At 55.1% G+C, this 23,297-nt stretch overlaps 1 protein-coding gene across 14 annotated transcripts in view; it reads left to right on the top strand.

Annotated features, from left to right (window-relative positions):
- Window positions 1-23,297, top strand: part of LOC107075879 (neurexin-2-like) — a 627,393-nt gene that overhangs the window by 569,875 nt on the left and 34,221 nt on the right. For 9 of the 14 annotated variants that reach the window (XM_069180400.1, XM_069180401.1, XM_069180402.1 and 6 more), the window contains 2 exons: window positions 8,127-8,298; window positions 18,326-18,415. In XM_069180400.1, the coding sequence (XP_069036501.1) occupies window positions 8,127-8,298; window positions 18,326-18,415 (262 nt within the window). The remainder of the gene's footprint in view (window positions 1-8,126; window positions 8,299-18,325; window positions 18,416-23,297) is intronic. The other 5 variants (XM_069180406.1, XM_069180405.1, XM_069180404.1 and 2 more) reach the window with 1 other exon arrangement.

The raw sequence follows: 23,297 nt of genomic DNA, 5'->3' as shown, positions 1-23,297 counted from the left end.
GCCGGCAGAGGAATCCTACTCCGTTGGGGAGCCAGGCCCTTCACCCCAGCTGCTCCAGGGGCGCCGTATAAATGCCCGACCCAGCGCTCTGACCCCCCAGCTTCTCTCTCTCCCTGTCTGTGTGTCTCCTGGAGAGCAGGCTGGGGTCTGCGAAAAGACACATTCCTGATGCAAGACATTGGATAGGGCTGATAAAGTGCATATGTCTGCGTGGAGTTTGCATGTTCTCTCTGTGTTCGTGGGGGTTTCCTCCCAGTCTGTTAGCGAGACTGGGACGAGACCATTCTGCGCATCAGAAGGAGAAAAACACACGTGCCACCTGTGCCAAAGCCAGCATTCTAGTTTCAAGAAGCAGGGCGGGTCAGAGCCTCAGATCAATCACCCGACTGCCAAAATGGCTTTCCTCCTGTGTGGACTTTCCTGCGACTGATCTCAACCAGGCAAGACCCGTGGAGAAACCCTTCGGAAATGAAGGGTCTTTCCGGCCTGTTCCCCCCCCCCCCCGGGAAGCACAGAATGGCTCCAGGCATGCTTAGGCAATGCTCGGACAGTGCCGTTCCCCTCTTCCAGGGGATCGCCTGGTTCCCCCCCCCCATTGTGACGGAGTTTTAGCCCCTACCTCGGCATCTGCACTCCCAGCGCGTCGCCGCCTGCGTTTTTTTTTTTTTTTTCCGAGGCGGACGTGAATTTCATTGTCCTGTGTCAGAAAAGGTTATTAGCCGGGAAGCAAAAAAAAAAAAAAAAAGAAATCCCATTTGGTATTAGCATTTTCTTCTGCAGCCCTCTGCACCCGCGTGGTTCTCCATTTTCTCTCTCTAATCGCGTTTGGGAAAATTAAATCGCCGTGCCCCCCACTGCCCGGGCTCGTCTTCTGCAGCACGGCTGCCTCCCCCCTCCTCGTTACCCTCTCTGCCATCTGCTCCCAGCCTGCCCTCGCCTAATGAATATTCAATCATCCAAAATCTTTGCTCTCCGGGCTCGGCGTCCTGTGCGGCACGGTCTTGCTGGTGTGCGTGGCTGTCCCATTGCACGCGCGAACAGGGGGGCGGGCGCTGATGCTTCAGCGGAGTTGCTTTGGATTTTTTTTTTGAAATGACGCTCTACAGCCCAGAGGCCTGTGGCACCGCGACCAGGATTTTTCAAGTGGCGAGGCGTGGGTCCGGATCGAAGGAGGGCGTTGGCCAGCGAGTGGGGTCGGTGAGGGGCGCTCTCCTGTCGGGCCGGGCAGGAGCTCGCGCCAGGCCTGTCAGTGGTGCAGGCCTGCAGGGGTGGGCGTGTCGGAGGAGCAGGGTGGGCGTGCCAGAGGAACAGGCCTGTGGAGGTGGGCGTGTCGGAGGAGCAGGGTGGGCGTGCCAGAGGAACAGGCCTGCAGGGGTGGGCGTGTCGGAGGAGCAGGGTGGGCGTGCCAGAGGAACAGGCCTGTGGAGGTGGGCGTGTCGGAGGAGCAGGGTGGGCGTGTCAGAGGAACAGGCCTGTGGAGGTGGGCGTGTCGGAGGAGCAGGGTGGGCGTGTCAGAGGAACAGGCCTGTGGAGGTGGGCGTGTCGGAGGAGCAGGGTGGGCGTGTCAGAGGAACAGGGCTGTGGAGGTGGGCGTGTCGGAGGAGCAGGGTGGGCGTGTCAGAGGAACAGGCCTGTGGAGGTGGGCGTGTCGGAGGAGCAGGGTGGGCGTGTCAGAGGAACAGGGCTGTGGAGGTGGGCGTGTCGGAGGAGCAGGGTGGGCGTGTCAGAGGAACAGGCCTGTGGAGGTGGGCGTGTCAGAGGAGCAGGGTGGGCGTGTCAGAGGAACAGGCCTGTGGAGGTGGGCGTGTCGGAGGAGCAGGGTAGGCGTGTCAGAGGAACAGGCCTGTGGAGGTGGGCGTGTCGCAGGAGCAGGGTAGGCGTGTCAGAGGAACAGGCCTGTGGAGGTGGGCGTGTCGGAGGAGCAGGGTAGGCGTGTCGGAGGAGCAGAGGTGGGCGTGTCAGAAGAGCAGGGTGGGCGTGTCAGAGGAGTCAGGTGGGTGTGTCAGAGGAGCAGGGTGGGCGTTTCGGAGGAGCAGAGGTGGGCGTGTCAGAAGAGCAGGGTGGGCTCGTCAGAGGAGTCAGAGGAGTCAGGGCGGAGATCCTGAGATCAGTTATTACCGAGTGACCAAAAGTGGCCTCCTCGTTTGTGATCAGTCTTTGTAGTCTTGTTGCATTTTTAATAGCAAGCAGAACCGAGCCCTGTCCACCTCGTGAGGCGTCCCTGGGGAGAGGGAGTTTGTCTTTGCACTGAAGTCACCCTCGCCGATGAAAACACTCAGAGCCGAAACTGAACTAAACCCACGCCCAGTATCCTTTTCCAGCTCGGACAGGCAGGGCCCTGCTCCCTGTTTTAATGAGCATCCGAGAGAGGACAGCAGGGAAACGGCATTTCGGAAACTGCGCGTTACCCGTCGGCTGGGAAGATTATTAACGCCAGAGATAAAAGGTCCGCCGGGCAGTGATTAAGCCCCCTTACGTGGGAGAGAGGACCTGCCGGCTCATTAAAAGACACCTCCTCTAGCAAACTGGCGGCTCGGCCACCCTCCATTAAGGCCCTGGCGTCTGTGCTCTGTGTAGGGGTCAGGGGTCGCCACCAGCAGAAGCACCAGCAGTGATGGCAGTCTTTCGCTGCCCACAGCCTCGTTGGGACTCCAAAACCGGCCCCTTGTCTCTGAATTAAAGCACCCCCACAGTGATGGGAAATCAAAATGATTTACTGTCGGGTCCCCACCCCCTGTTTTTGCAGAATCAGCTATATCGCTAAATTTAAGCACGAAAGCCTCTCTTGGAAAACATGTCATGGGGGATTATAGACGTGTCATCGTCCTGCCGGATTATAGAGGTCCGATCCTCACCTGTTCCACCTCCTGTTGAATCGCCGCGACGATAGACCGCTGTTGAAACAGCAAGGCTGGACTGTGGTGCACACAGTGGCAGCCAGCAGCCTAAACGGATACATAGCCAGGCTTCATCGCACTGTTCCGCACGCAACTCTGCAGCAGTGTCCTCAGGGGCAAACCTCGCGCGCCAGTCCCAGCAGACGAGCACTGTCAGATCCCAGTGACCCTCATCGGCACTTACTCGCACCTGAAGCGCACTCGCCGCTGCCCCTCTCTGCACTGGGAAATGCAATTTAGCGCAGGAGAGGAGGAAATTGGAGCTGAAAGCATGGCAGTCCCTGACCCCAGACTACAGAGCAGCGGAGCTTCTAGATTCTAATAATGGGAGACTTGGGACGGAGTGTCCTGTGCTGATGGCACGGCCCACTCTCATTTAATAGATAGGGGGGTATGGTATTCTCTGTAGATTGGGGGTGTGTGTTGCTTTGTAGATTGGGGTGTGTGGTATTCTCTGTAGACTGGGGTGTGTGGTATTCTCTGTAGATTGGGGTGTGTGGTATTCTCTGTAGATTGGAGGGGATGTGTTGCTTTGTAGATTGGGGTGTGTGGTATTCTCTGTAGATTGGGGGTGTGTGTTGCTTTGTAGATTGGGGTGTGTGGTATTCTCTGTAGATTGGGGGTGTGTGTTGCTTTGTAGATTGGGGGGTATGGTATTCTCTGTAGATTGGGGGGGTGTTGCTTTGTAGATTGGGGCATTTGGTATTCTCTGTAGATTGGGGGTGTGTGTTGCTTTGTAGATTGGGGTGTGTGGTATTTTCTTTAGATTTTGTTTAGTTCTAGTTGCCTCGGTGGCAGAGTCGTCGGCATTGGTGCCTTTACAGCGCTGGGGCCCCGGGTTCAGTTCTGGGCTTGGGGCGCTGTCTGTGTGGAGTTTGCATGTTCTTCCAGGGTTCTTGTGAGTTTTCCCCGGGTGCTCCAGTTTCCTCCCACAGTCCCCAGACATGCTGGGATGTTAATTGGCATTTGAGAAAATTGGCTCTGGTGTGTGTGTCTGCCCCGTGATGGACTGGCGTCCTGTCCAGGGTGTACCCTGCCTTGTGCCCATTACTTGCTGGGATAGATTCCGACTTCCCTGTGACCCCGAATTGGAAGCAGTGGCTGAGAAAAGGATGTATGGACCCAGCTTTTTTTGTGGAGAAGTTGCAGGAGCGAATTTGGGATCAGTAAGATGGCAGCAGGATTTGCATAGAATAGGTCGTTCTGTCACCAGAACATCACTGATCGCAGATCCCTGTAGGTCACTCCCTCACCAGAACATCACTGCATCGCAGATCCCTGTAGGTCACTCCCTCACCAGAACATCACTGCATCGCAGATCCCTGTAGGTCACTCCCTCACCAGAACATCACTGCATCGCAGATCCCTGTAGGTCACTCCCTCACCAGAACATCACTGCATCGCAGATCCCTGTAGGTCACTCCCTCACCAGAACATCACTGCATCGCAGATCCCTGTAGGTCACTCCCTCACCAGAACATCACTGCATCGCAGATCCCTGTAGGTCACTCCCTCACCAGAACATCACTGCATCGCAGATCCCTGTAGGTCACTCCCTCACCAGAACATCACTGCATCGCAGAGCTGCCCAAGGTAGCGCTGTCAGTAGAAAATAAAAAATCTACTGAAAAATGCTTTATTCTCTGAAAAATTCCTCAAGCCCGCCGATGCGCGCTAACTAGCGAGCCTATGCAATCGTATGATTTACTTTGATATGTTGTATTACCCTGATAGGCAAGGAGAGCGTATTTTAGAAGGGTTACAAGGATCTGATTGGACTAGACGCGCTACTTAAAGCCCCTAACCCCCGTGTAAGTTTCGAGTAGACCGTACTAAGGGAGGGGGGAGCCGAGGGCTGGAGGCAGAAAGCAGAACGTTTTTCGTCTTCATTCCGTCTGAAGGTCACACTCATTCGCTTCAATTTCGCAGGCGGCGTGAGCAGTTTGCTCAAGAAGGGGGCTTGTGGAAATTTAGCTGCTGCTCACGCAGACACAGCCAAGGTATGGGCTTCAACCACAGGGCTGGGCAGCTTGTTCCCCACCCCCACCACCCTTTGTGTAAAGAAGGGCCTCCTGTCCTGACTGGAGGATCTCATCCAGGCGTTTCTTGAAAGACGCCAGGGTATCGGTTTCAACCACATGGCTGGGCAGCTTGTTCCCCACCCCCACCACCCTTTGTGTAAAGAAGGGCCTCCTGTCCTGACTGGAGGATCTCATCCAGGCGTTTCTTAAGAGCAGCCAGGGTATCGGTTTCAACCACATGGCTGGGCAGCTTGTTCCCCACCCCCACCACCCTTTGTGGAAAGTAGCGCCTGCTGTTCTAATTGCTTTTGTTCTAATTGTTTTAATTGCTCCTCCCCCTTGTGCCTACTGGTTCTTGTTTCACTGTTGATTCTGGAGAAGCCCACTGGGCTGACTCTTGAGTTCTTATTTGAGGCGGGGAGGCGAGGGGGTGCTCTCATGTAACCTGGACTGAAATCCGGTGTTGGGTCAGGAATTATGGGATTGGGAACACTGTCACGGCCATGCTGTAATAAACTGTATGCGTGCAAGTAGGACTGCATTTCTAATAGCCCCGCCCTCGTGACGAACGGGGCCTCTCGGTCCTGACTTGCACCAGGGTGGTCCAGTCAGTCCCCCTCCCCAGCTGTGTCCGGTCAGGTCTCTCGCTGGGGGGGGGGGCAGATCCGAAGCAGAGGTCACCCTGATGTGAATAGAGAGACCTGCTCCCTCTGATGCTCTGTCTTTCCGGTCTGCTACCGATCCCACTGAGAGGATCCCCCCTTCTTCTATAGCCCTGGGAACTTCTGCCCAGCCCCGATCCCAGCTGGCAGGCTGGCACTGTGCCCTCACGTGCCCCTCGTCCAAGAGGTGGCCCCAATCCCCGGGTTGTTGCCTGCTGGTTCCTGGTTCCTCCCGCTTCCCGATCCGCGGTTTGGCTTGTTCTGGAGTGGAATGGCGTGGCGTGGCGGGTGGGGGGGGGGGGGTATATCCGTCTCGCCCTCTGTCGCCCCCCTGTCGGTGCCGGGCTGGGGTCAGCTCGCAGCGACTTCCTGCCGAGTCCACTGAAAGGCTAGTTGTATGTTTTGGGGTTGGAAAGGATCTCGGCATTGATGAATGTGTTCCAGACCCCATCAAAAGTGAAATGTCCACAGTACCGTGTAAAACAATTCTAATTGATCTCATGTCGCAGATATGGCCAGGTCTTTCTGTGTGGAGTTTGCATGGTTTGCCTGGTTTCCCCTTTGTAAATATGGTTGGCTGGCATCTGTCAAATTTCCCTCCGTGTGTGTGTGTGTGTGTGTGTGTGACTGTGTTCCCCATGCGTCCAGCTGTGTGGAGTCTGCATGTTCTTTCCCGACTGTATGCAGAGTGTAATCCGTATTTATGGGACAGGGGTTGGGATTCCATGACTTAGATGAGGTGTCAAAAGAGCACATCATTTGTAGGAATTATGCACCGTCTTGGCTAGAGACTTCCAGATGCCAGGAAAAGGCTTTCCTCAGCTCCAGTGGAGAGCAACAAGATTCTTCTCCGATGTTCTTAACTGGGACGGTCGCCTGACATCCGCATCCCAAACCCCCCCACCCCCCCACTGTAGATACGAAGCGCTGTTTTTACCGAGACGTTCGCTGTTCTGGGAACGGCCATTAAAAATGTCATTACTCCAGCGCGGAAACCATCTTTAAAAAGCACCAATTCCTCAGGCTCCTCCGTTTAATGGGGTCGGAACTTTATTAAATCTTGCCCCCTCCCCAGTACAGAAAAAGGGGGCCCTGTTGTGAGGGAGCACTAAAGCTTATCCCTGAGTAAATATCTCCCAATTACCGGCTTCCCTTTTCATCCTGTGTATCCGATGGAACACAATGAGCATTCTGGCTACCAGACAGACTAAGAAGACTCTATTTAAGGAAAACGCCTCAATTTCGGACTGGAAGGAGACCAAAAGAAAAAAACAAACAACGTTTAGTCTGCGTTGGGAAAGAGCAGTGGCTTCTTCGGCGATCACCAGCTGGGTGATTCCGGACACATTCCCTGTATCCCTCTGCTGCGTACGGCGAGGTCCCGGCTTAAGAGACGTTACTATCCTCTTCCGGTTTCAGGCTTTGATCCTTGTTTCAGAATTTCGGGAATTGAACGGGAGTTTCCGGAGCTGCGCTTTTCTCCCTGGCTGTTGTAGCCTTGATTCCACACACCCCCCCCTTTCCTTGAGTGCTGTGCCGCCGATGGTGTTAAAAATAGCAGAGCCAGGCTAGTGAAATGAGTATGGAGAACAGGGAATGATGGAGCGGCGGCGGCGGATTTGGGAAAAGGCGCGAGGAGCGTTTTGGAATCTCCATAGGGAATTCCCCCATCCCCATGGAAATCACACTGCAGTTTGGGTGGCAAAGCAGTCCCGAGTCTGTAAGGTTGTGAATATTGCTCAGGGATGTCTGCTTCAAGCTGGCTCTGTATTTCCACACCAGAATCTTGAAATCTCCGCACTATTTCACGGGAATATCAAAGCTGGAGTTCTGCGATCGTGTGTCTTAGGTTCTGTTGAAGCACAGGCAGGTCGTTTCTTATGCCCTGCGATGATTTTGTACTCCTCCCCTCCCCTGTTTTCCTCTGACTTGACTGGGAGTGGGTGGAAGTCTCTCCTGCCGCCTCTGCAGAGGTTTGGGGTCCAGGGCCCGTGCCCCACAATGCCTTGCAGGAGAGCTCGCATTGGCAGTACCGCAGGCGGCCACAGGGGGTCAGCAAACCGACGGCCGCCCAGCCAATCGCCGTGGGGGGGGGAATCATTCCCCAGTGTTGGCTCGTATCAGTCCGACAGCCCCCCCGATGGACCCCGATAACTGCAGTGCTGGTCCACCCCTTCAAACAGCTGGCTCCCGGACCGTATCGGAGCACATCGGGAACTGAAGCACTCAGCTTATTCCTGGTTATCGGACACCCTGTGTCACAGAGAGTCGAAGCCCCTGATGTAATGAGGGAGAACAGTTACTGTAACTGTTTATGTTTATGTCTTCGACACACTTAACGAACGCACTTAACGGCAGGGCTGTGTGCAATCCGCCCCGTTCAGACGCCAGCCCTCCTCCTATTCCTGTTTCGTTTCTGCTGGCTTCCTCGCGTCCAGGTCTGCGGGTCGTGCTCGGATTCCTGTGCTTCTCCTCCCCCCCCCCCTCCCCGTGCTGTGCGGACGCTGACGGGGCCCCCCCCCCCTCCCGTGTCTCTCTCTCGGCAGGAGCGCGGGAAGATCGGCGTGATCTTCAACGTGGGCACGGACGACATCACCATCGACGAGAGCGCCGTGGTGGTGAACGACGGCAAGTACCACGTGGTGCGCTTCACCCGCAGCGGGGGCAACGCCACGCTCCAGGTGGACAACCAGCCCGTCATCGAGCGCTACCCGTCAGGTAAGGGCCGTGGCCCGCGCAGGACAGGCGGGCACAGGAAGGAGGTGGGGGGCGGGGTTAGGGTGAAGGGGGAGGAGTCGGGGGCGGGGTTGCACAGGGGGCGGGGCATAGGGGGCGTGGTCAGAAGACTTCAGATACCCAGAGAGCACATGCAGAGGCTTCGGACATCTCGAAATGAGGGGGGGGGGGGGTGCCCTCAGATGCTTTTAATCAGTCGACCCGACGCTTATAAGACAACGCCAGCAGCTTGCATGGAAAGACCCCTTGAAAAGATCGTCTGCCGCCTGAGACCTGTACGTGTGGAGGAGCGTTAGTTGCCAGATCAGGGAAGATCCCCTTATCGTATCTCCGGCCGCTGAGCCGATGCTGGACTGGGAGCGAGGAGGGCGAGCCGTGATTCCGAGAGCCCCGGGAAATGAATGGCAGCGTAAAGGAGCCTCCCCGGGTGCGCTCGTCCCTGAGGCGGGCTTAAGGATGGGCCCCGCAGGTCGAAACCCCCATCAGTCAGCGATGAACGAGAGGAGATAGCTGCCAGGTCTGAGGCAGGGCTGGGGGGTATCTTGAGGGGTGGGGGCGGGGAGGAGAAGGGGCAACTGGGCTCCCAGATCTGCCCAGTCCGCACCTCCCCCCCCTCTCCCCCAGCCCACAGGGCGGAGTGTCTTCACACGTGATCACACCCCCCTCCCCATCCAGCATTCCCACTCCCCCTGTCCCCCGCTAGAAAAACCAGCTTTGGTGGACGGAACCAGGCTGCTTCCTTGCGACCCGAGTCCCGTTAAGGGGGGAGGAGGGTGCCTGATCCGCCGGTCCCTGTCCCTGGCGTCACCAGCCTGTCCGGGCCGAGCCGCGGGCGATCCTCCCAGCATTCCCCATACCCCCCCCCCCCGCGCTGTCTCTGTGGTGCACTCTGGGTAATCGCGTCTCCCGGCCGCCGCTCACAGGAAGACATTTTTCTGGGCGTCTGATGCTGGTACAGGGCCTCTTGCTCACCCATCGAACTCCTCCTGGTTTGGTCAGTGCAATTCATCGATTGCGAAAGGTACTGTCCCGGGTCAGGTCCCCCGATGGGCCGGCGCCCGTCCCGTCAGAGGAGTGGTCCAGCTGTCGAAAGGGTGATGAAGGTTTCTTCCAAGCCGTGTCCACAAACTCTGCCCCAGCGAACCCGCCGTGTGCCATCGTCTGGTTGTTGTCCGGCTCCGAAAGACCTGCGATGTTTGCCCTTGTCCAAGAAGGCGCAAGGGTAGAACAGAGCCTTTTATCCCAGTTCGTTCGGTTTCACACAAAATCCCTGTTGCATCTGCGCACACAGCCATGTAAACACATGGTAAAATTACAGCAGTGCTTACATTTCTGGCGCTGAGAGACGGTGCCAGATTATTAGTAAGTGAAGCGGTTTTAAAAGCAAATGGCAATCTGAAGGCTTTCTGGGGGTTGTGTCAGACCCGGTATTATATATAATAGCAGTAATACTTCACAGCTCCTTTCTGAGGCTGTCTGCATTTTGAAAAGGCAGACTATCCAGATTTGCGGTCCTTTTTGGCATCAGATTTAAGACAAATTGGTTTTAAGGATGAGTCACTTGTGTCAAGAGCCAATTAGATTGTAATGCGAGGAGACTGGAGATGCAGAGAGTTTTTTACGTGCCTAATACTTTGCTTAAACACCAGTGGAGGGATATATTTTTTTCCATCAGAAGTCTGGAATTCGAGGTGCACTGCTGGAGCATGTTAAAGAGCTCGCCGTTAAATTCAAATGGATTAAAATCAGGACCGTGTTCTCTAAATAGCTCTGACTGATGCTGTCTATATCGTCTCTGTTCAGTGCATTTTCTGTTATTCCTCTTGTAGTTTTTGTTGTATCTTACCTGCATTCGACTTCAGAATTGCTTTGAAGGCTTTCTGCCTGGTATGTCGGAGATCGCCGGGAATATTGAAGGAGTTATTAAAACCAGACTGCCTTCTGGGAAAGCAGAGGGGGTCAGCTTGGGACTGTCTGCTGATTGGACGAAGGCAGCAGCCAGAGGGGGAGGAGTTCCGGGGCTGTGGAGCCCGCTGATTGGCTGAGGAGGGGCCTGGAGGTGAAAGTAGGCCACTGCAGTGAGAGGAGAGTGATGGGACCCAGTTCATGACAGGCAGCGCTGAAGCCCAAGCCGTCACATTTCGAAACTAAAAGCGCTTTGGGTTCTGTAAGCCGATGTGTTTACAGGAGGAGCCGGAGCAATTGAAGTGGCCCCATAACTCAGGGGTTGGAGCACTGGCCTTGTAAACCAGGGGTCACAAGTTCAAATCTCACTGGGGCCTGGCAGAGTGGTGGCTCTGTGGCTCAGGATCTGAGCCTGTGGCCTGAAGGTTGCTGGTTCAAATCCCACAGCCGGCAGAGGAATCCTACTCCGTCGGGCCCCTGAGCCAGGTCCTTCACCCCAGCTGCCCCAGGGGCGCCGTATAAATGGCCGACCCTGCGCTCTGACCCCCAGCTTCTCTCTCCCTGTCTGTGTGTCTCCTGGAGAGCAAGCTGGGGTCTGCGAAAGACACATTCCTCACGCAAGACATTGCACAGGGCTGATAAAGTGATGTTATGTTATGTTATAAAGGTGGCTAATGAAGTCCCTGTCCTGTACAGGGCTAGTGCAGCTGACCCCAGCGGTGTGATGGCTATCTGATTTAAACACGGGGAGGAATGCACTGGGAGAAAGACTCCCTTTTCAGCGTGTGTCTATGAAAACATCACATTCGGGGCGCAACGCGTGCTCCGATGTTGTTATTCGAAAGACCACCCCTCCTGCAGCACGGTATCTCCCTGTCGCCATCCCGGGAGCTTCGGTCTAGATCTGTGGTCCGGGCGGAGGAGCGCCACCTACTGGTCCACCAGCACAGCCCGGGTTTCCTTTTCCTTGGAGGTCTCTGCTTTGCTTCCTGTTATCCGACGGGCTCAGGGTACAAGGCAGTGACGTTGCAGTCACGGAATTCGGTCCCGCCTGGAGAGCAGTCAGTATAGTGTCTTGACGTCTGCATGCCTATTGTCCCTGTTTGCCAGTGTCAGGGGAAACGCAAACACAGGAGACTCTCCCCCTTGTCAGAAGCAGCCCGGAGTCTAGCAGGCAGGAAGAAAAGAGTCAGGACGTGAAGTCAACACGTTGTCTCGGGCGCCCCCTGTCTCTCTCTCTCTCCTCTCTCCTCTCTCCCTCTTTCCCTCTCCCCCTCCCTCTCTCCCCTCTCCCCTCTCTCCCTGTCTCTCTCTCCTCTCTCCTCTCTCACCCTCTCTCTCTCCCCTCTCTCCTCTCTCTCCCTCTCTCTCCTCTCCCTCTCCCCTCTCTCTCTCCTCTCTCACCCTCTCTCTCTCCCCTCTCTCTCCTCTATCTCCCTCTCTCTCCTCTCCCTCTCCCCTCTCTCTCCTCTCTCACCCTCTCTCTCTCCCTCTCTCCTCTCTCTCCCTCTCTCTCCTCTCCCTCTCCCTCTCCCCTCTCTCTCTCCTCTCTCACCCTCTCTCTCTCCCCTCTCTCTCCTCTATCTCCCTCTCTCTCCTCTCCCTCTCCCCTCTCTCTCCTCTCTCACCCTCTCTCTCTCTCCTCTCTCTCCCTCTCTCTCCTCTCCCTCTCCCCTCTCTCTCCTCTCCCTCTCTCCTCTCTCCTCCCTCTCCCTCTCCCTCTCCCTCCTCTCTCCTCTCTCCTCCTCTCTCTCTCCTCTCTCCTCTCTCCTCTCCCCCCTCCCCGGGCCTGTAGGAGGTGTGCTCTCTCCCCTCACTCCGTGTGCTGCGGGTGTAGGTCCCGACAAGGTCAGCCCAGAGCGATGGCCGAGTCAGGTGCGAGCCGTGCGTGTGCAGTGGTGCATGCCAAGCCAGGCAGGGAGAGCCCCCCCTTCTGTTGTTCTCCTGCTTGTGTGCTTTCTCAGCACTCCCAACCCTCCCTGGCCTCTAACGAGCCAGGAACTAATTAATTCCATCGATCACGTACACAGTAGGACCTCGGAGGCATGACAAAGCAGAAGAGGAGGCTAATCAGCCCGTCGCGGTTATTGTGGACCGAGGACTGTGCTTGTTCCACGCACCAGCCACCCTTTGCGTACAGAGGCGCTCCCATTTCAGTCACACAGCCTCCTCGTTTTCTCGCTTGTGTTCTCGGGTTCGGGTTTCACAACGGATCCTGAACCAAGCCACATAGGGTTGACCTTGTCAGTGGCGTTTTGGGGATTTCAGACGCTTGGACCCTGACGAGATTCCAGTCTCCTCTCAGGGTCCAGCTGCTCCTCTGTCTGGTGCAGGCGAGCGCAGGCTGGAGACCGGCGTCACTCACAGGTGCTGTTGCCATGGCAGCAGAGAGAGGCGATGTGTCGCATGCTGCCCCTCGTCCATGCGTCTTTGTCCGTTGTGTGTTGTGGGCTTTTTGTGTCCATTCAACTTTTTCAGCAATTCTGTGTGATCACTAAGTGGGCATTGTGTTGAGAGTCTACCTCCCCCACTGATTCACACTGATGTGCTGTCCTGTAGCAGTGCCACACTGCCCTGGTGCTGCTCTGTCCTGATGCCCTCAGTGCTGTCCTGTAGCAGTGCCACACTGCCCTGGTGCTGCTCTGTCCCGATGCCCTCAGTGCTGTCCTGTAGCAGTACCACACTGCCCTGGTGCTGCTCTGTCTCGATGCCCTCAGTGCTGTCCTGTAGCAGTGCCACACTGCCCTGGTGCTGCTCTGTCTTGTGCCACGATGCCCTCAGTGCTGTCCTGTAGCAGTGCCACACTGCCCTGGTGCTGCTCTGTCCCGATGCTCTCAGTGCTGTCCTGTAGCAGTGCCACACTGCCCTGGTGCTGCTCTGTCCCGATGCCCTCAGTGCTGTCCTGTAGCAGTGCCACACTGCCCTGGTGCTGCTCTGTCTCGATGCCCTCAGTGCTGTCCTGTAGCAGTGCCACACTGCCCTGGTGCTGCTCTGTCTTGTGGCCACGATGCCCTCAGTGCTGTCCTGTAGCAGTGCCACACTGCCCTGGTGCTGCTCTGTCCCGATGCCCTCAGTGCTGTCCTGTAGCAGTGCCACACTGCCCTGGTGCTGCTCTGTCCCGATGCCCTCAGTGCTGTCCTGTACCAGTGCCACACTGCCCTGGTGCTGCTCTGTCTTGTGGCCACGATGCCCTCAGTGCTGTCCTGTAGCAGTGCCACACTGCCCTGGTGCTGCTCTGTCCCGATGCCCTCAGTGCTGTCCTGTAGCAGTGCCACACTGCCCTGGTGCTGCTCTGTCCCGATGCCCTCAGTGCTGTCCTGTACCAGTGCCACACTGCCCTGGTGCTGCTCTGTCTTGTGGCCACGATGCCCTCAGTGCTGTCCTGTAGCAGTGCCACACTGCCCTGGTGCTGCTCTGTCCCGATGCCCTCAGTGCTGTCCTGTACCAGTGCCACACTGCCCTGGTGCTGCTCTGTCTTGTGGCCACGATGCCCTCAGTGCTGTCCTGTAGCAGTGCCACACTGCCCTGGTGCTGCTCTGTCTCGATGCCCTCAGTGCTGTCCTGTAGCAGTGCCACACTGCCCTGGTGCTGCTCTGTCTTGTGGCCACGATGCCCTCAGTGCTGTCCTGTAGCAGTGCCACACTGCCCTGGTGCTGCTCTGTCCCAATGCTCTCAGTGCTGTCCTGTAGCAGTGCCACACTGCCCTGTTGCTGCTCTGTCTTGTGGCCACGATGCCCTCAGTGCTGTCCTGTAGCAGTGCCACACTGCCCTGGTGCTGCTCTGTCCCGATGCCCTCAGTGCTGTCCTGTAGCAGTGCCACACTGCCCTGGTGCTGCTCTGTCCCGATGCTCTCAGTGCTGTCCTGTACCAGTGCCACACTGCCCTGGTGCTGCTCTGTCCCGATGCCCTCAGTGCTGTCCTGTAGCAGTGCCACACTGCCCTGGTGCTGCTCTGTCCCGATGCCCTCAGTGCTGTCCTGTAGCAGTGCCACACTGCCCTGGTGCTGATCTGTCTTGTGGCCACGATGCCCTCAGTGCTGTCCTGTAGCAGTGCCACACTGCCCTGGTGCTGCTCTGTCCCGATGCCCTCAGTGCTGTCCTGTAGCAGTGCCACACTGCCCTGGTGCTGATCTGTCTTGTGGCCACGATGCCCTCAGTGCTGTCCTGTAGCAGTGCCACACTGCCCTGGTGCTGCTCTGTCCCGATGCCCTCAGTGCTGTCCTGTAGCAGTGCCACACTGCCCTGGTGCTGCTCTGTCCCGATGCCCTCAGTGCTGTCCTGTAGCAGTGCCACACTGCCCTGGTGCTGCTCTGTCCCGATGCCCTCAGTGCTGTCCTGTAGCAGTGCCACACTGCCCTGGTGCTGCTCTGTCCCGATGCCCTCAGTGCTGTCCTGTAGCAGTCCCACACTGCCCTGGTGCTGCTCTGTCCCGATGCCCTCAGTGCTGTCCTGTAGCAGTGCCACACTGCCCTGGTGCTGCTCTGTCCCGATGCCCTCAGTGCTGTCCTGTAGCAGTGCCACACTGCCCTGGTGCTGCTCTGTCTTGTGGCCACGATGCCCTCAGTGCTGTCCTGTAGCAGTGCCACACTGCCCTGGTGCTGCTCTGTCTTGTGGCCACGATGCCCTCAGTGCTGTCCTGTAGCAGTGCCACACTGCCCTGGTGCTGCTCTGTCTCGATGCCCTCAGTGCTGTCCTGTAGCAGTGCCACGCTGCCCTGGTGCTGCTCTGTCTTGTGGCCACGATGCCCTCAGTGCTGTCCTGTAGCAGTGCCACACTGCCCTGGTGCTGCTCTGTCCCGATGCCCTCAGTGCTGTCCTGTAGCAGTGCCACACTGCCCTGGTGCTGCTCTGTCCCGATGCTCTCAGTGCTGTCCTGTAGCAGTGCCACACTGCCCTGGTGCTGCTCTGTCCCGATGCCCTCAGTGCTGTCCTGAAGCAGTGCCACACTGCCCTGGTGCTGCTCTGTCCCGATGCCCTCAGTGCTGTCCTGTAGCAGTGCCACACTGCCCTGGTGCTGCTCTGTCCCGATGCCCTCAGTGCTGTCCTGTAGCAGTACCACACTGCCCTGGTGCTGCTCTGTCTCGATGCCCTCAGTGCTGTCCTGTAGCAGTGCCACACTGCCCTGGTGCTGCTCTGTCTTGTGGCCACGATGCCCTCAGTGCTGTCCTGTAGCAGTGCCACACTGCCCTGGTGCTGCTCTGTCCCGATGCCCTCAGTGCTGTCCTGTACCAGTGCCACACTGCCCTGGTGCTGCTCTGTCTTGTGGCCACGATGCCCTCAGTGCTGTCCTGTAGCAGTGCCACACTGCCCTGGTGCTGCTCTGTCCCGATGCCCTCAGTGCTGTCCTGTACCAGTGCCACACTGCCCTGGTGCTGCTCTGTCTTGTGGCCACGATGCCCTCAGTGCTGTCCTGTAGCAGTGCCACACTGCCCTGGTGCTGATCTGTCTTGTGGCCACGATGCCCTCAGTGCTGTCCTGTAGCAGTGCCACACTGCCCTGGTGCTGCTCTGTCCCGATGCCCTCAGTGCTGTCCTGTAGCAGTGCCACACTGCCCTGGTGCTGCTCTGTCTTGTGGCCACGATGCCCTCAGTGCTGTCCTGTAGCAGTGCCACACTGCCCTCAGTGCTGCAGTGAAGCTGTCTGTCCAGCTGTGTACTCTGGCTGTGATGCATTCAGGACGGCCCTCTCTCGCTGCTTGAATCGATGACAGCTCTTCCAGCTGCTGGCTAGTGCTGTGGATCTGCTTCTCATCAGTTCACCCCTGTGCCTTGCTGGGGCCCGGGCTGTGAGAGTGTTGTGTGCTGTTCCGCCTCGTATCAGCACTGCGCTGAATGCTGATGAGCGTGTTCGCTGCACGCACACACACACACACCAGCACCCTGGACAGAATCTTCCCAGCACATCCCTCTCCCAGCGATCAGATGCTCTTTAATCACACTCAGCTGCTCCCTCCTGTCTCCCCCTCTCTTCCCTTCCCTGTTCCACTGCTGGCTTTCTGCCCTCCATCCCTGCCTTCCCGTTAATTCTCCCCCTGCGATCTCTTCTTTCCTCCTGCGTATCTCTCTCTCTCTGTCTCACTCATCTCTTCTCCCTGCCAGCACTCGCTGGGTGCCAACATGCACTGTATTAAGCACACAGGTCTGTAGATAGCTGACTGTTCCCCGGTGCTCAGTTACCTGCAGCTGGCTGGTCTCGTCACTGTGTGAGTGTGAGAGGGAGAGGGAGAGAGGGGAGAGGAGCTGGGAGAGGAGCAGGGAGAGAGGAGAGAGAAGGAGCAGGGAGAGAGAGGGGAGAGAGAAGGAGCAGGGAGAGAGGAGAGAGAGAAGGAGCAGGGAGAGGGGAGAGAGAAGGAGCAGGGAGAGAGGAGAGAGAAGGAGCAGGGAGAGAGGAGAGAGAGAGAAGGAGCAGGGAGAGAGGAGAGAGAGAAGGAGCAGGGAGAGAGGGGAGAGAAGGAGCAGGGAGAGGAGAGAGAGAAGGAGCAGGGAGAGAGGAGAGAGAGAAGGAGCAGGGAGAGAGGGGAGAGAGAGAAGGAGCAGGGAAAGAGGAGAGAGAGAAGGAGCGGGGAGAGGGGAGAGAAGGAGCAGGGAGAGGGGAGAGAGAGAAGGAGCAGGGAGAGAGGAGAGAGAAGGAGCAGGGAGAGAGGAGAGAGAGAAGGAGCAGGGAGAGAGAAGGAGCAGGGAGAGAGGAGAGAGAGAGAAGGAGCAGGGAGAGAGGGGAGAGGAGGGAAAGTGAGAGGAGAGAGGAGGGAGAGGGACATGGGAAACAGGGAGAGGAAGAGACAGGAGGAGGGAGCTGGGAGAGAGGGAGAGGGGATTCGAGAGGAAGAGGGGATTTGGAAATGGGGGACAGGGAGGTTTAAAACCCGCAATTTAAGCTTTTATTAGTCAAATCAATATACAAATACAGTGCTTCTTTTGCTGCACTTAATATAGCGAATTAAGCTCACTCCTTCTGCTGAGTTCAGTTCTGCTGTTGAAATTCCTGTTTGTTTCCACTAAGGAGCCTCCAAGGCACAGGCCAGCAGAGGGGCTTAAGGCTGTGGAAACAGGCTTCTGTGTGTGTGTGCGTGAGAGAGAGAGAGAATACAGTGTTTTCAAAGCTCAACACGCTCATTACAGGAGGCTTTGACAGTCCAATACAAGACAGCTGAACCATTTCCTCTGGTTCTCTGCCCCGGAGGAGGATGAGAGGTTTATCGGAGGAGATCATAACTTAGGTATCAGGTTGTTACAACATGCCTCGGTGCGTTTTGGCAAATCTGAGACCCTGGCCCTCAGTTTTCAGAGGACTATAGGTACGTAATCTGTCAGAAGCACTGCACTGCAAAGTCTCACCAGAGAGAGCACTAATCTACTGTCGCTGTCCTCATGCAGTCACCCTAGAAACTCCCCAGGAGTTCAGGAATTCGATCTATGGCCTCTACACTGGGAGATTGGTAAGACTGGTGGACTATTTCATAGCACATAGGGGCCTGGGAATGCACAGATTTGTAGGCACGGCTTGGTAGAAAATGGAGCTGATGGTTTCTTCACCTGGGGAGGAACTACATTACCCAGAATGCCTTGTGTGGGGCTGCATCAGAGCAAGAAAATGTCTTCCTTTCCTACTACAAGTCCAATGATGCATTGCTGTTTGTTGAAATGCTGAGTTAATTATGTGATAGTATTTCCAATGTTAGTGTAATTATCACTGTTATTATTTGTTATCATTTTGATTTTTATTCTTATATTGTTAGAATTCTGATTAGTACTTCTGCAAGTTTTATTTTCTGTTTCCTGTTTAAATCAATTGACTATTTTTGCCTACTAAAAACGAAACCTGTAGTAAATTTCTAACTTATCCATAAATATTTTTAAATTAACTTCTCATAAACAAAACCAAAACCAACTTAAAAAACTGGTAACTAGCTTGATGTTCAATGACTAAACATTTAAAAACCAAGCCACAAAAAAAGTGAAAAAAAAAACAACTTTTTTTTTTACCATAAAGCTGATTTTTAAAGTTAATAACCTGCTAAACGTTTGACCTGTTGCCCTTTCTTTAACCTTGTAACCTTTGACCTTCCAGATGTTAACCTCTGAATCTGTCTTTCCAAATTCTTTAAAGGGAACTATGATAGTGAACGCCTGGCTATTGCTAGACAAAGAATACCATACAGACTCGGTCGGGTAGTTGACGAGTGGCTACTCGACAAAGGTAATAAAAGTCAATTAACTAATTAATTAATTAACCACTTAATTAAGCCAAAGGATCTTTTTTTAAGAGGTGCAGCGCCACACCCTCCCCCGTGGGCGAGAGCGGCAGGATATTTGGCCCTGGGACCCCCAAATTCCTGTGATCCGTCCCCTCTTCCATAACCCCTTCGGATCCCCCCCCGCCCCGGAGCTCGGCCCTTCCGCGTTGATCGGAAAGGCTGGTTTCTCACCGAGAGGAGGGACGTGCTGTCGGCCCCGGCGTCCCCCAGCTGGTGCCCTTTGACCTCTCGAAACTAGGCCAGTACACACGGACTCCGGCTTTCTGTGCTGTGCGTGCCTAGAGTCTTCCCAGCACAGTGCAGTCCCTCTGAGAGAGCTGTTCCCTTGGAAAGCAGGGAAATTGGTTTGGACAGTCTTGCACAAGTCAAAACTGAAAAGGGTACAGCAATTCTTGCAGGACTGGGATGGATTGACCCCCTGAGTCTACAGCCCGAGTGCCTGAACCAGTTTAACGTGCTCGCCCAATCGCAGGTTCGGCTCTGTGATCCAGGCGTCACGGGTTCGAGTCCCGGGTCATGTCGTCACCTGACTGTGGCTAAGATTCCTCAAGGACGGGGCTGGGGTGCGTCAGCCAGGGTATTCCTGGCCACGCGGCGCCCCCTGCGGCCTCCCTTGCAGCTGCTTGCAGGCACACGACGCCGTGAGTGAGGGACACGCCTCTCCTCCAATCGGCTCTGATCCTCGTCTTTGAGGCGGGGCTGCCTGTGATGTACTACCAGATGATTGGCTGAAAGGGAAGGCGGGCGGGGCAGAGGAGTCTGCCCTCACTCCCCCCCTCCTCTTTCCCCCTTTTGCAAGGATCATGCGAAAAAAAATGTAAAAAGTAGTTTACAGTCTGCTGTAACCGATACAGAGCACTGCATCGGTTCGAGCACACACAGATTGCAATGAGAAGACAACAAACTAACAGCAGAGCTGGGAGATGATAAGATGCTAGATATCCCCAACAGTGTCACCTTCACCTCTCTTGTCTGTGGCGGTACAGGCAGGACGCTCAGTCCCCCCGATCTCGATCAAGCCCCCTGTGTTTTCCACTAGAGGGCGCTCTGAGCCCTGTCACCCTGGAGGTCCCTGCAGGGCTGCTGTCCAGGGGGTACGCTGGGATAGTCCCAGAGCTGACTCATTGCCCTCACGATTCCAATTGGATTGTGCCCTCCCCCCGCCTCGTGTCTGCCTGGGACGGCAGTACCCCCCCAGAAAATGGGCTCCACTTGCCCGAGACTGGCGCTGCACCTCTTCAGACCTAAACGCCTCCAATAAGCCTAACATAACCTTCGACCTTTAACCTGCTAATTTCGTCCGCCTTAATAACTCCTGTATGTAAATAGAGACAGCTGCCTCATCCTGCTCTTCTGACCTGTGTCTTCTGTTTTACCCTGTGAAGCTTTCTAACTATGCTTTTGTTGGGTTTCTTTAAAAAAAAAATCTAATTAACCACAAATCTGAAAAAGGGGGGCGAAATGACTAACAACCAGCCAGAGAATCTTTAAAAGTTAAAGGGACTGATTTAACACCAAAAATGTTGTTTAACCAAACGCTACCGGAAACTAAATGGAACCAAAATTTAAAAAAAGGACTTTCACCTGCTTTAACCCTTTGAGTGCTAAATGTTCCAATGGCTTGTTTAGTCCTATCTGTTTGGGCTGCTGAAGGTGGTTGATTCTTTAATTATTTGTTTTGTCTCTCTACGTAATGGGTCAAATGGATTGAGCCTGTTCCCTCCTCTTCCCCGATCACCACACAAGACACAGGGTTTGTGGGTAATGTCACCATGTGACCAGTAGAGGGCTTGGGGGGGGCGGGGCATGGCCAGGAAACAGGAAACAGGAAACAGGATGGATTGCAAAGCTCTTTGGTCCAAGGTAGGGTTCCACAGCCCCTGTCCTGTAGGGGGCACTCTCTCTGCAGGTTGTCTATGCCTTGTTAAAGAACTAGAACCTGCAGAACATAGGAGAAGCTGCCCAGTCGCCAATAACGAGACCAATAAGGAGCTGATTTGGGTCGTTAAGAGCAGAGATCGAAAGACATTCCACCAGTCCGTCCAGGGCCAGTACTGCAAGCCCAGCTCCAGGGTGCCAGAGCCTTGTGTGGGGGGAAGGAAAACAAAATCTCTCTTCCTCCTTCATGTCGTCTCGTGCACTGTTTTTAACCTCGAACGACTGTCTGCCTGTTGTTCACAAATGGGGTGCTTGGAGCAAAATGCTTTGGAAGTCGACATTTAGGAATTGATGGCTTCAGGCGCAGAAGGAGGACAGATACACGTCAAATGGGAACAACTGATAAAAAACTAGAGCGTCTCAGCTGGCAGAGCTGAGCCCGGTTCTGTGTGTCGGAGCACAGTGGGCCGAGACTCCACAGGCCGGGCTCGAACTGGGCAGAGTACCTCCCCCTGGGACATCCAAGTGCTCTCTGTGCGCAGTTGGTGCTTTCCTACAACACTGATTCCTTATAATGGTACAGCACCCCACCTGGGTGACGCACAATGATTATTCTGCACCAGCAGCTCCACCTGGGAGACACACAGTGTTCATTCTGCACCAGCAGCCCCACCTGGGAGACACACAGTGTTCATTCTGCACCAGCAGCCCCCACCTGGGAGACGCAAAGCAGCCATTCAGCACCAGCAGCCCCCACCTGGGAGACACACAGTGATCATTCTGCACCAGCAGCCCCACCTGGGAGACACACAGTGATCATTCTGCACCAGCAGCCCCCAACTGGGAGACGCACAGTGATCATTCTGCACCAGCAGCCCCACCTGGGAGACACACAGTGTTCATTCTGCACCAGCAGCCCCCACCTGGGAGACGCACAGCAGCCATTCAGCACCAGCAACCTTCACCAAAGAAAGGGTCTATAAGCTAATTCTGATCTAGAGAGCACCAGCACCACTACAGCAGCAGCAGTTTTCCTTGAAGTATTTCTTAGTGCTTTTATCCCTCTCAGTACTGACCAGGTCCAGCCCCGAGTGCTTAGCTTCTGAGACCTGCAGGCAATGAGTTTGCAAGGCAGTGATGCTACTCTTGACATCTGGAACTGTTTGACTGGCAGGCATTGAAACAGCAGAGCCAAGCCAGGAAAGGCCACTGGGTATACAAGCGCTAAGTACATGTATTTCAGAGCAAAAGGAAGGAGAAGGAAAAACGTCTTATATGAAGGAAGATTGCCCAGTTTAAGAAACAGAACCAGCTACACCAGAATAAAAAAATGCTCCTGCAAGTCCGCAGCTGCTGAAGCAGAATCAGCCCTCTGCCTGGCCTCTGGTCTCCCGCCCCAGCTGACAGGACAGCCTCGGCCCGGGCCGCCTGTGCCAGGGGCCGTGGGGAAGACCGTCTCGGTCGCTGGGGGGGGACGTGACGGTATCTTTTTATGAGATAACTCCGGGCGGCTTCACTGCCTCCGGTGACATTCCCAGGCTGGAGGACAGCGGCGCGCTTTTCAGGAACAGACCTTGTGCTGAAAGCAAAAAGCGCCAAATCCCTCTTCCTCCCACGCGGGGTTGTAGTCTTAACAACTCTACACCCCACTGTGTAGGAGCTGGGAGAGAGCAGAAGATTTAACAATCCTTTTTGTTTTAAAACAAACAAAGAAAGCCGTACACAGGGAAAATGTTCTCGGGGAAAAAAACCTCAGTATTTGTGTTTACCCTTTAGAGCTCGGAAACATGCTGTTGTAAACGCAGAAGCTGCCTGCTCTCCCCCCTGGGGTGTCTGATAATGGATAAACAGTAAATGAAAGGAATGTATCCCTTCAGAATTCGGCTGTTGATAGCAGGAAGAGACAAAGAAAACCTTCATCTCCTGCAAACTGGAAGTCCCCAGTTGCGTCTGTGGTGCAGAAACTCGTTAACATTTCTTAACGTGATCCTCACAAGGGCGAGAGGTAAATATCCCAGCACACCTCCTGCCATTATTTCCTTGATCAGGGTGCTGTACTTCCCCCACTGAAGGCTCCGGTCTGTCCAGTCGCATCTGTGTGTACCAGCTGACAAGGAAAGGCAGTACGACCGAAATAACCTATACCGCCCCCTACAGGGGCAGGGGTGTCATGACATCTCAGATGTCTTGACCTGAGAAAAAAAGGAGTGAACTCCAGCCCAGCCACCAGTTCATGAAGGGCTTAATCCAACTTCATTTTAGCAGATGAAGAAAAAGGCCACGTGGCACTGTTTTAATACGCAGAACATCAGCCTTAAGACGTTTTAAAACACATTTCTTGCAATCTGAAGCTGAAGACCGTGACAAGACAAGATCATTGCCTCGTTAAAACTGGGCATTCTGTGCAGTGGGCACTGTAACCCTTCAGAGCAGAAGCGAGCAGAGTATTAGTTCCAGGTCACAGGTCACGGGGGGGGCAAGGGTCACAGTGGTGTAGACAGGGACTCACCTTTGTGTCTGGAGAGCACAAAGAGGTGGGGTGTCACAGGAAGAGAGGGGAGGGGCATTTATGAACTCAAAGGGTTAAAGTTTTATTTAACAATAAAAAAAAACAGGAATTAAACAGAATTTAACCACCTAACAGCAAAACAAACTGGATTTCCTAACCTGCGAGGGCTGTAGCGAAAACCGAACCATCCCCAGAGTTCCCAGTGGCGAAGCTCTGAATGGGGGGGGGGTGAGGGCAAGGGCGTCTGGGGGGTGCAGGAGTGGGGTGTGCACCCCCAAAAAAACTGGGAGGTAATCTGAATCCCACTGTCCCATTCCTTCCCTCCAAATCCCACGTCTTCTCCATCTCAGTCAGCGCTTCCTGTAAAGCAAAGGGACGTGGTCTGAGCTGTCGAGACAACCTGAGTCTAGGTGCCATGCAGAAGAGAGATCAAAACA

This window comes from Lepisosteus oculatus, chromosome 18 (genome assembly GCF_040954835.1).
Source record: "Lepisosteus oculatus isolate fLepOcu1 chromosome 18, fLepOcu1.hap2, whole genome shotgun sequence".
Classification (NCBI taxonomy): Eukaryota; Metazoa; Chordata; class Actinopteri; order Semionotiformes; family Lepisosteidae; genus Lepisosteus; species Lepisosteus oculatus.
The sequence above is the reverse complement of the archived record's forward strand: the minus strand, read 5'-3'. Positions and strand labels throughout refer to the sequence as shown.